Below are 13150 nucleotides of genomic sequence, written 5' to 3'. Positions count from 1 at the left end.
CTTTGCTTTTCTTTATAGTTTTACCACATATGCACATACTCATAAATGACTTTGTTTGCTGTTGCCTCTTTTAAACATTCATATGGAGTTCCACTAATGTATTTTTTAACTTGGAATTTTTTTTGTTGTACATTTTGTTTGAGATTCATCTGTATTCATTCATGTGTCTTTGGTTCATTCATTTTTCCCTGAAATTAGTCCATTTAAATGATTATATCACAGTTTATTTATCCATTCTGCTATTGATGGAGCTTTGGCTCATTTTACTTTTTTGCTATTAAATTTGTTCTGGTGCACATGTGCAAGAGTTTCTCAAGGGTATTTACTTAGGAGTGATACAGTTTAGATTGTAGGGTAAATGCACCTGCAGTTTTACCAGGAAATGTAAAATTGTTTTCCATAGTGCTTGCGTCCACCAGTATTTACTCTCCCACCAGTATTAGATGAGAGTTTCCACTGTTCCATGTCCTTACCAACACTTGTTATTATCTGACTTTTAAATTCTTGCTTCTCTGGTAAATGTGGAATGGTGTCTCATTGTAGTTTTAATTCATGTTTCTGTAATTATTAATGGAGCTGAATTTTTAAATGTGATAAAGAGGTCCTTATATGTTTTCTTATATGAAACACCTGTTGATGGTTCTTACTTGTTTTTTGCCCATTGTATCAAGTCATTTGAATTTTTCTTGGTTTACAGGAATTCTTTGTACATTTTGTATATTAAACCTTTGGTGTTAATATATTCAACATACATTGTCACCCAGTTGGAAGTTTATTTCACATTTTTTTTAATCTACAGGTAACTCTTAATTTTAATGTAATTGAATTTACCAATATTTTCTTGTTTTACTGTGTGTTTTTATGTCTTGAAGAAATCCTTCTGCTCCCAGGATCATGAATATATTCTCTTATGTTTAATGATAAATATTTTGAAGTTTTGCTTTTCATATTAAGTTCCTAATCTGTATGGAATTGACTATTTTTTTCTTTAATGTGGTTTGGAATTGTATGCATAACCAGTTATCTTGGCATCATTTTTTGACTCGTCTGTTCTTTTTCCAGTGATAGATAATCCGACTTTGTAATCCATTAAGTGTTTATGTATGTGGGAGTCTATTTCAGAGATCTCTATTATGCCTGTTTGTACCAGTGTCATATCAATACCTGACTTTTCCTTTTTTTTAGAACTTGTCCTGGTTATTTTTGGCTTTTTTGCTCCCTCAAATACCTTTTAGAATCAGTATGCCAAGTTCCCTGAAAAAAGCCTGTTTTGATTTTTATAGACATTTAATTGAATATGCAGACTTACTTGGGGAAGAGTTGAAAATATTGATTGATATTGAGAATTGATATTGTATTTAACCCTCTTTTTCCTGAATGTCTACTTCTCTGTTTCTTTAGGTCTTGAAGAAGACCTATGTTTGTCTACAAGTTTTAAAATTTTTCAACTTAAGGTTTTTGTGTATCTGTTGCAAGATATATCTCTTTAGATACCTAGGTATCTTGTTGTTGTTATTACAAATAGTATATTTTGTAAAATGGCATCTTAAACTAGTGGTGGTGTGTACAAGTGTGCTTGATCCTTTTATGTTAATCTTATATTCAGCAGCCATGTTGTGCTACTCTATTATTGCTAAGAAGAATCTCTGGAGTTTTCTAAGTAGATATTCATACTATATGCAAATAATATTTTTGTTTCTGCCTTTCCAGTCTTTATGCCTTTTTGTTTCTTTTCCTTACTGTGCCTCTACTACAGTGTTCAATAAAAGGGGTATTTTGGGCATGCTTGTCTTACTCCCATTTTTTAAGAGAATTAATATTTCACGAGTAAATATGGTATTTGCTGTAGGTTTTTGCTGGGTTATTTTTATCAGGTAAAGAATATACTTTTATTATACTTTAAAGTATATACCTTTATTCTTAGTGTGCTAAGAGTTTCTATGAATAATTGGTGAATACTTGTTATTGGATACTTTTTTCTGCATCCATTGAAATTAAAATATTTTTCTCCTTTATTCTGTTAACATGATAAATTACATTAATCATTTTTTAAGTCATATATATATGTATATGTGAATACATACACATACATATATAAATACATACATATATGTATGTATTTTTGCCTACCCCCTAGCATCTTAGGTTTTCTTTATTAAGAGGGATTTTCTGAACATGTAGATCTTTTTGTTACCAGAAGCAGAAGCACTCTAAGTAAATTTCCCTATTTGGCAGTGTCAGAAGTGTTGGGCTTTCAGATACTGGGCTAACAGTGTCGAACTCATCGTGGTCAGTTATTCAGGGCATCCATGAAATACAAGAGTCAACAGAAGCAGCAGGTCAGAAGTCAAATCTGCAGTTTAGAACTAGGGAGATATAAATATTTAGGAGCAAAGAAAGCATTGTCAAATATCCAGACAGATAAGAACACATAATTCTTCTGGATATGAAGGAAAGGGACAAAAATACTAAATGAATGACTGCACTAGTAATAAGGGATGACCTGAGGCCTAGAAGTACTTCAGCCTTGTGTTTTTAATTTGGTAATGCTGGTGGTAGAAACAGTGGTGGTAGCTACTGTGGTAGACAGTCCTCACCCCTTGCAGCCTGCAAGCCACAGTCAGTGAGTCTGCTGGACTGGAGTAATGAGTGAGAGGAGATCAGAGCAGTCATGACCTGTCTGTCCTTTCACAGTTGCATGAGTTGCTGAGAGAGCTTTTTTCTGTTTATAGATAAACTCATTCCAAGTATAAATATTGTATACTGAGTGAGTACAGTGAATGTGACATATAGAGATGATCTTTAGTATTTTGAAAAAAAGAATTATTTCTGGCACAATTGAGAATACCAGGAATATATAATAAATTACAAATATAGGCAAAATAAGCTATTTAATGACGTTTGAGTGGAGAGAATTGGTATGTGCAAACAACATCAGTAGATTTTGTTGGTTGGAAAGGAACATGAGCCTATATCTTAGACAGTATATGTAACGGGCAATAAGAGATCTTGATTTTAATAAGGTTTCTGCTACTCTTTAATGCTCTCATGAATAGTTGGAGGAATATTGCCTGAATAATAGTACAGGTTGTGTATTTATAATTGTTTGAACAACTACATGCCAAACTGTTGATTTAAGTGTTTAGAACCAACAGTAAACTAAGACTCATACCATATCCTTATTTGGAATATAGCGCCATTATTAATTATTGCTAAGGTGAAAGATACGTGTGTTTGTATAATTTTATACTTGATGAATATTTTCAGTGAGTGTGATTTGACTTGACAATTTCACTTTCCTTCCATACTGAATCAGGATCAGGAGGCAAATTATTAACTGCTAACTGTTTTCTGTGAATAAAACACTCTGTGAATTAGGGTTTTGGGTTTTTTTTTTTTGCACTCTTGTTTTAACTTTTTTTTTGGTAATAAGCTCAATTTCTTTCTGTTCTACCTTCTGTGAAGTAAAGAGAACATTTGTAAGTGTTTCTCTAGCACCTAACACAATGCTGTTCATAATGATACCTGCTGGCTTAATAATACTGCATGATTCTTTATAGTAACCATACATATATTTAAAGATAGGTAATATTTTATAAGCAAATTTAAAATATCCTTCTTAAATATTTCAACATAGTTTTTGGGAAAAGCATACATTTTTCTTAGACTCCATCTATGGAACAGAGTAAGGTATTGAACAAATAAACAGTTACTTTTCTTATTTCTTACAGGTGCACAGACCAGGTTTACATTTGAGCTGCCAAATCACAGACTGCGTTTTACTTCAAAAGTTTCTGCCACAGATATGTCAACCATTCCACCTTCTGCTAGTCTTAACCTTCCTCCTGTTACTATGTCAGGGAAATATATAATGGAGGAGCATGACAGTTATTCAGATCAGGTGTGGAGTATAGATGAACTGCCTTCTAAACAAGGGTACTATTTACAGGGAAATTATCTGCGTTGTGTGGCCGAAGTAAGTTCAGTTTTTAGTTTTCTTACTCTTTGTAATTTAGGAGTTTTGATGCTTTAGGTGTACCAAAATGTGTAGTAATCCAAATTTTTAAGACAAGTCATCAAATCATTTATTCTTACAGAATTTTATACTTAATCTGGTGTGTGTGTGTGTGTGTGTGTACATATACATATGTATGTCTCTCTCCTTAATAGTTTTATTTAAACATTTTTTTTTTGTTTTAGTTATCTTTGAATTTATATTTCTTACATTGGGTTTTACATCTATCTGTGCAATATTTTCGTGATTCATTTGATTATAAAACTAATGGCATCTAACATTTGTCAAGGCCTTTATATGTGTTGGCTTGTACAGTCCTTAAATCAATTCTTTGAGGTAGTTAAATTCTCATTTTAAAGGGGTAGAAACAACCTTAAACAAACTTTAGAGTAATGATAAAATAATTACAGTTAGAATCACAGACTAATTTCTTTACTAAGGGAAGTGGAAAGCCAGCATATCTGATTCCATCATTATTTTTTCACTTTATATCTGTGCAGCTGTCACAAGTTTAAAAAACATTTGGAAAAATGTTTTCATTTGATTTGTGGTAAGCACGACATTTGTTATCATCCTAATTTGATACAGGAGAAAATTGAGGTTAGAGAGATTAAATCATTGTCCGTCAGTCTCCGGACTATCCAATGCGAGATGGAGGGGTCCCACACTGTGCTGCCAGCTTACTTCATCAGTTTGTAGAAACAATTGCAACCTTATCAAAATTCAATTAGCCAACTATTTGTTTTATAAATTTTAGTCTCTAGACTATGAAGCATCTACAAGAATGCTCTTTGGCTTCTTTGCTAGAATATTACAGCTCTGTAAGGCATATTTAAGGCTGATTTATCTTCTTTAGACCCTGCTTACCCTAGTGCCTCTCTAGGAGTTGGGATTTCAGAATGTGAAAAACAAGCGTCCCCAAAAAACAGTATACAAGATTCTAGAAGTCAAATACTTATTTACTAAAAGATAGGTTATAAAGTGTATTTCATTTGTGCTTTCTACTCTGAAAAATAGTGTCCCAAATTCTAGTTTAGCAATGCTATTATTAACACTTAATTTGACAGAAAAGAAAACAAACCTAATGCAATGTATTGCATAACTCCTTACTAATATTAGCTATTATATAGGTATAAAGTTTGTAATTGGGAAAGAACATAATCCCAGGTTTACTCAGAATGCAGTTAATTACAAACATTTGAAGGAATCTAAAGTTGCATCTCTCTGAGAGGTGCCTGTTTTATTATGGCCTGAAATAGATGCTTGTGAAATCACCTTTGCCCATTTGGTACTACTCTATACAAAATAAAAGTGCCCAGTGCAACTTAGACTTTATGTGACTTCTCACTTAAGAAGAGATTGCTAAATCTGTTTTGCTTTTAATTTTTGATCAAAATATGAATGCTTTCAAATAGACAAATGTTGGACCTTTTGCCTTATTCATAAGGATTTTTCAATCCATGTTTGCTTTATAAAATTCAACTTCAATTAGGGCCTATTTTCTCTTTAACCTATTTATTAACTAATTCTTGCCAGAAATTTTAATCTTTATACTAATCATAGGGCATGTATTATAGTAAAACTGATTGAGTATATCTGATTTGCTAATTCATTCAAATGTAAGCTTCATGAGAGCCATAATTTTGTTGTTTTTATTTACAGCTGTAACCTAACGCAGTACACAGAGTAGGTGGCCAATAAATGTTTGAATAAGTATATTTACTTCCACTTACACTTGTCTATGGTTCTAACACTACAACAGGGGTCATTAAAAATAAATATTACTCTACATAAAATATCAGTTTTGAAAATTAGCATTTACACAGTTAAAGTGTAATTTTCATTCATTTTCAAAAGATTTCTCATACTTTTTTGGCTACTGTTATTTACAAAGCTAGGGGGAATGGCTCATAACAACGTCAGGCCAGTAGAGTATTGGAGAATCTGAATAATTTTAACCCGTCTTCAGTATATTAGTTTCAGGTGGTATGTAGATAATTAATTGCTTTTCCTCAGTTTGGAATGACTTATTTGAGATGTATTTAAAACTAATATAGTCCATAGTGTTAATCTAATATTCTGATTTTGTTTGGCAGGTTGGTTCCTTTGAACATAATCTTACAACTGATCTTCTAAACCACTTGGTATTTGTACAGAAAGTGTTCATGAAGGAAGTTAATGAAGTAATACAAAAAGTTTCTGGTAAGATGATCTGGTTTCTTATAGAACATATAGCAGGGTTTTATTATCATTGGCTATATGATGTTCCATGTATCAGTAGTATGAGTATCAATCCTATCATTTAGATAAAATTGTTGAGTAACTCCCTTAAAAAAATCCGCATTCTTTTTCTGGCTTTCTCACTCACAGATTCTTTTGCTTATTACTTTCGTTATGTGTAATATGTACATTTACAGTTTATAAACTAAGCAAAGCTCCCTTATGTTTCCCTTCTTAAAGAAAAAGCTTAGTATGTATCTACTAACCATATTAAATTAACCTTACTCATTTGGGGACAAAATTTAGATCAATATTAGCTTTCGATTTTAACCTCCAGATGGTAACTGTATACTGGCTACATGGTAAATTGTCTGTAGCAATTCTTACTATGTTTTTGCTATTCCTCAAGACATTACAGTCGAGTTTCTTAATCACTATTTTGTGTTGTAACAGGAAATGTATGTTTTTAAGAATATTTAATTGATTTTTAATTTACAAGATAAAGTAGTAAGAGAGTGGAAAACAAGTTGGCAGTATATAACAATTCTTGAGGCTAAATATTTCCAGTATGAATGTAGTCATGTTAAAATGATAGTTAAGCCTCATCTATAAATTGGTATCAAGAGGAGATTCCTCAATGTTGATAGATAAATTCATTCATTTAACAAATTTATTAAGTATTCAGGTATTCAGTTATAATTGTGATGAGTTCTCTGAATGACAAGAAGAGGGTGCTGTGTCTGTGTCAAAGGAGAAACTGACCTAGTCTAAGGAATGGAAAATGCTTCACAGAGGAAGTGATATTCAGAAACTCATAAGTGAAGTCTCATTTGACAAGAAAGGATAAGTAGAGAAGATTGAGGCAGAGCTTATGAACCAGTATTTGATAAGGTCCTGAAGGAGAACAGAACTTAAATTATGTAGCAGCTGAGTGAGCCAGAGGTTTTCCTGGTTCTCATGGGTTGGTTCTGGTTGTATCTGAGGTCAAGGAGCTCCTTAATGATCACACTGAAGAGGCCTAACAGAGCTATAGAATTGTACAAGTTAAGTGTAAAATTCAGATAAATCAGTGATCTTGGAATGTTTCTGAAAATGGTTGAATACAAATCATTACAGATGAGATGAATATATAACCCTTTCTGCCACTGAAAGTGTTTCTACTTGGGGAACATGCATAGGTTTTGATGTGACCCATTTACCTGGTTAAAAATCACATTTGAACATTGTCTATAATATCAAAGTTAAGAGTATTTCAAGTTGGTAAATTTTTATGAGTTTTAAAGAATATTTTTAAGTCTGCTATTGATGAATGTGTATAATTTAAAAGTGAATAGACTCTTCCATAACTAATCTTGTATCTCTTATGGTAAAATCTAGAATTATAGAGCTCCTAGTATTAGACTCATACTGTAAGCTGCCCCTGAAGTGGTTTTGATGAAAGAGAAAAGCTTTTCTTAACCTTTGAATTGCAGTCAGTTAGGAGTTACAAGTAAAGTATATCCCTAGATCAATGAATATTGAACTGCAAAAGAAAACTGGATGTTAATATTCTAACCTTGAAGATTTGCTAATCACTGTGAAGAATAGAGAGATCAGATTATGATGCCAAAGTCACTGAGTGACTAGGTCTGTTCCCCGAACCATTCCTCTTGACTGTAGAGAAAGAATGAACCCTAGGAAAATACCTGAAATGTAAGTCGCATATCATCCAGCTGGCCCAGGGGCCTCATGGAGCACAGATGTTCCATTATCCTTTCAAAACCAGAGAATGTAACAGATTGTTGAGAAGGGATACTTTGAACCCTTGTAGCCAGATTTCTTAGTATTCTAATCGTTGTGTTGCTTTCCTTCTCTCCCATAATCTTCATGATTGTTTTCCTTATTTATTTCTTGTACTTTTTCCTCATGCTTTTTCTTCATGTTACCTTTAGCTTTAGGACATTTTCTGTTGCATACGAATACTCATGTTCACAACCATCATCAAGTATGTTAGGAAAATTCTTTTTTGAAAAATCAATTTTTATAATCTTATTGCCCATGGATTGCTTGGGTTTCAGAAAGATGTAGGTAAGCACTGTCCTACTAAGCAGAAGAGATCTGTTTTTCAGTATGTATATATAATGGGAAATATATGTATAATGAGGTTACCTTCTTACAATTGGACCAGGTGTATATTTAATTTATAATGAGGTTAAAAAACTGTGGTGTTAATGTGACTAATAGTGCCTATGGTAATTTACTAAAATTATTGTGTAATACATTTTGTAAGAGGCAGAGCTTTTCTTTCAAATTAAAATTTTTTTTTCTGAAACTATATAAAAGATACTCAAGGTAGTGACAGCTGAACAAAACAAATAGGCTTTTTAAAAATTAGGCTATTTTTAAAGCAGTTTTAGGTTTGTGGCAAAATTGAGGGGAAGGTGTAGAGATTTCCTAAATACCCTCTGCCTTCAGTCACGCATAGCCTCCCCCATTATCAACATTCCTACCAGAATGGTACAGTTGTTACAACCGATGAATTACATTGACAAAACATTATCACTAAAAAGCCCATAGTTTAATGTTTGCCTTGTACGTTCTTTAGGTTTGGACAAATGTACAATGACATGTATGCCCCTGTATAGTATCCTACAGAGTAGTTTCTGCCCTAAAAATCCTCTGTGCTCTGCCTATTCAACCCTCCCTTGATTGCATCCAGGTTTTGGCCATTATGAATTAAGCTGCTATAAACATACTTATGAAGGTTTCTCTGTGGACATAAGTTCTCAGCTGTTTTTGGTAACTACCAAGGAGCATGATTGCTGGGTCATGTGGGAAAGTATGTTTAGTTTTGTAGGAAACTGCCAAACCATCATCCAAAGTGACTGTACTATTCTGCATTCCCACCAGAAATGAATGAGAGTTCTTGTTCCTCTTTGTCTTTCTACTGTTTGGTGTTGTCACTGTTATCAATTTTGGCCATTCTGATGGATGTGTAGTGGTATCTTATTGTTGTTTGAATTTGCATTCCCTTGATGACATGATGTGAAAAACCTTTTTATGTGCTTAATTGCCATCTGGATATCTTCTTTGGTTAGGTTGTTGTTAAATCTTCAGCCAATTTTTAAATCAGATTGTTTTCTTATTGTAGGGTTTAAGAGCTCTTGGCATATTTTGGATAATATTCCTTTATCGTACATATCTTTTAGAAATATCTCCCAGTCATGGCTTGTCTTCTTCTCTTACAGCAGAATTTTTAATTTTAATAAAGTCTAGCTTATCAATTCTTTCTTTCATGGATTGACGTATCTAAAAAGTCATCGTTGTACTGAAGGTCATTTAGGTTCTCTCCTATGTTATATGATTTTTATACTTTTCTCTTTTACATTTAGACTTGTGATCAGTGTGAGTTAATTTTTGTGACAGATTTAAGGTCTATATCTAGATTCACTTTTTTGCTTGTGGATGTCTATTTATCCAGTGCCATATGTGAAAAAGACTGTATCTTTGCTCCATTGTGGTGCCTTGTGCTCCTTTGTCAAAGATCAGTTAATTGCATTTATGTGGGTCTATTTCTGAGCTCTCCCTTCTGTTCCGTTAATCATTTTTGTCTGTTATTTCTCCAGTAACCACACTGTTTTGATTATGGTAGCTTGTAGTCTCGCAGTCAGGTAGTTTCAGTCCTCTAGTTTTATTCTTCTCCTTATTTTATTGGCTATTCTGGATATTTTGTCTCTTCACATACACCTTAGAATAAGTTTGTCAGTATCCACAAAAACACTTGGTAGGATTTTGATTGGGATTGCATCAAGTCTATATAGCTAGTTGAGAAGAACTGACATCTATCTTTGATCAGAGTTTTGTAGTTTTTTTCATATACATCTTGGACATATATTGTTAATTTATAATTAAGTATTTCTTTTTTTGAGGTGCTAATGTAAATGGTATTGTGTTTTAATTTCAAATTCCACTGTTTATTGCCGGTGCACAGAAAAGTGATTAGCCTCTGTGTATTATTAACCTTGTATCCTACAACTTTGCTATAATCACTTATTGGTTCCAGAAAATTCTATGCAGATGATCAGGTCATTTGTGAACAAAGAGTTTTATTTCTTCCTTCTCAATCTGTATATTTTTAATTTCCTTTCCTTGTCTTACTGCATTAGCTAAGACTTGTATAATGTTCAAAAAGGAGTGGTAAGAGGGGATATCCTTGTTCTGTACCTTCTTAGTTGGAAAGCTTTGAGCTTTTCACCATTGAGCATGATATTAGCTGTAGGTTTTTTGTAGATATTCTTTATCAAATTGAGTTCTCTATTCCTAGGTTACTAAGAGTCTTTATTATCAATAGGTACTGGATTTTGTCATGTGCTTTTTCTGCATCTTTTGATATGATCATTTGATTTTTCTTTAGCCTGTTGATCTGATGAATTACATTAACTGATTACCTAATAGGAAAAAACTTCCTATCCCACCTATATATGATCCCTGTGATGATGCTAAACTCAATATACATACAGGAAAAAAAGGAATCATTTTAAGATGAATCATTTAAGATAGAATATTTGAAAGATAAACATGCAGAAAAGTTTTTATAATAAGGGAAAGAGAAGACGAAATAGAAGTTGTATTTTAAAATATTAGAAAATATTATTTCCTTAAGGCCACAAGGCCTGTGGAACAAGTGGTCTATTAATAGGAACTTTAGGCGGAGTGGGGCTGCCCCTGGCGAACTGGTGGAATAGCTGCCCTCTCCCGGCTGCTGGGCCTGGGAGCGGCCTCTGCTGCCCTAGAGGCGTGACTCGGGTCTCCAGGTGAGCTTGCTCCTGGGAGGCGGGGGCGGCGGCGGCCGCAGCAGGGGGAGGGGGTCCGTTCCAGGGAGCTGCTCCATTTCTTCTCTCCCTCGCGGCCTGGGGGGGCGACCTGGCCTGGGGGCGACCTCTGCCCGCCGGAGATTTGCCTGAGGACTCCAGCCAATCCTGGGGGCATCCTCTGCTGCCCAAGAAGCCGGATGCCCGTCTCCAGGTGACCTTTTAGGTTATTGGGTCACAGATTGCTGGCACAATCATCCCTGTTCTCAAACGTCTTTTAAACTTGGGTGAAGTGATAAGTAGGGGAAGAAGATGACTTACTGAAAGCAATGCAGAGTCTCCCGAGAAGAGATTCACACTGAACAGCTTTGTGTCAGACTTTGGAAGACCGCTGGTGCCCACGGTGTTATCTGGCAGGGCAATGACGAATCAAGGTCCCTCTTTCACTGCTACGTCAATGAAGTGGACCACTTGGACAAGGCCAAAGCTGGTATCCCAACCATAGCCCTTGACAGTGATACTCGGCTCCAGGAAGCCATCAGATGCAGCAGGTGGCCAGAGGAGGAGCCGAACAGGCTCATGAAATGTGACATCCCCAACTTCATCAACACGGACCAGAACTCTTCCTTTGGGGAAGATGATCTCCTGATTTTGTAAACACCGATTGTTCTAGAAAATAAGCCAGTTGCCCAGACCTCACACAAAGACTTGAATTGAGAAATGTGCTTTGTCAAGTGTCTTTCTGAAGATGTGAAGTCTATTTTTGTATGGCAGGAAGTCCCCTTTCACAAAATTGTATGTGTTTGTGTCTGAGAGAGAGAAATCGAGACAGACAGAAAGACGAAGAGACAGAAGAGAGCCCCCTCAGAAGAGAGCTAGTTGAGGTTCCCAGTGGCCTGACCCATGCACCAGATTTGATGTAGGAACTGTTCCACCGAAAGAAATCCCTTCGCCATAATATCTTTTGAGGAAAATATTATTCTTTAAGACTCTAACACTAAATCGTAGAACAAAGCATGGAACATTTCTTGTAGTTAATACCTGTTCATGCAAAAAGAAACTTGATATTTTCATTAAAGAATGTTGATTTTAATAAAAAAAAAAATAGGAACTTTAGTCCCAGGGTCCCCTGTCCCCATTTTTTTTTTAACGTATAGGTCAAACTTTTATTGTCACACTTTTTGTTATTAGCATCTGCTGCCTTATTTTTCATTTCTCCACCTTTATTTTTTTTTCATTCTTTTTTTGTTTATAGCACATATACATATAAATGATAAAGGTCACATTTTTGATTGAAGAAATGAGTTCAGTGTATTTTTTTCCCTCAGATATATTTTCTGAGATGTATAGTCATGTTTGGTTTAATTATATGTAAAAAAATTTAATTTAGTTCTTACAAAATATTCTCAATAAATGTCTATATATGCATTATTATCCTGATCTTACATACATCTGCCTCAGTGAAATGTGACAGGGCTAAAATTCCCTGTTAAAGATTGAGTTAATGATCAGTAAAAAGAAAGTGTTTTGTGGTTTTTATTTTGAAAACACACAAAGTAGTTATTTTCCTTTTTAAAGAAATTGCTTCTGGCCTTCAATTATTTGACCTCTTTCAGGTGGGGAGCAGCCTATTCCCCTTTGGAATGAACATGATGGAACAGCAGATGGAGATAAGCCTAAAATTCTACTCTATTCCCTGAACTTGCAGTTTAAGGTAACATAAATAATAATGCTTCTTTAACAAGCATTTTTCTAATCAATTAATGTATGCTGGAAAATACATATGTTACATGAATATGCCAAATAGAAAATAAAAATGAAGTATAATCTTACCCACTGAGAGAAAAGCTCTAACAATTGAATATCCTATCTTCTTTTTGTATTTAGATATATGCATATACTTATGCATTTTTAAAAACCTCGAATACCATTGCATGTCAGAACATCTACATCCACTTTATTTTCTTGAATAGCTGTGGTATATATTATGCAGTTGTAACAATTTAACTGCTTCTTTCTGATGAACATTTTGATTTTTTTTCTAATTATTGCTGTTATAAATTACTCTGCAAGAAATAGTTTGTACACTGGTCCAGTTAACAATAATTAATAGAAACCTTACTAT

At 34.1% G+C, this 13150-nt stretch overlaps 1 protein-coding gene across 9 annotated transcripts in view; it reads left to right on the top strand.

The window, feature by feature from the left end:
* BLTP1 (bridge-like lipid transfer protein family member 1) overlaps positions 1–13150 on the top strand; it is a 175649-nt gene that overhangs the window by 114430 nt on the left and 48069 nt on the right. For all 9 annotated transcript variants that reach the window (XM_045514968.2, XM_045514969.2, XM_045514970.2 and 6 more), the window contains 3 exons: positions 3732–3976; positions 6112–6217; positions 12642–12739. In XM_045514968.2, coding sequence (XP_045370924.1) covers positions 3732–3976; positions 6112–6217; positions 12642–12739 — 449 coding nt within the window. The remainder of the gene's footprint in view (positions 1–3731; positions 3977–6111; positions 6218–12641; positions 12740–13150) is intronic.

This window comes from Camelus bactrianus, chromosome 2, assembly GCF_048773025.1.
Source record: "Camelus bactrianus isolate YW-2024 breed Bactrian camel chromosome 2, ASM4877302v1, whole genome shotgun sequence".
NCBI lineage: Eukaryota > Metazoa > Chordata > Mammalia > Artiodactyla > Camelidae > Camelus > Camelus bactrianus.
Note: the sequence above shows the minus strand (reverse complement) of the source record. Positions and strands in the feature narration are given on the sequence as shown.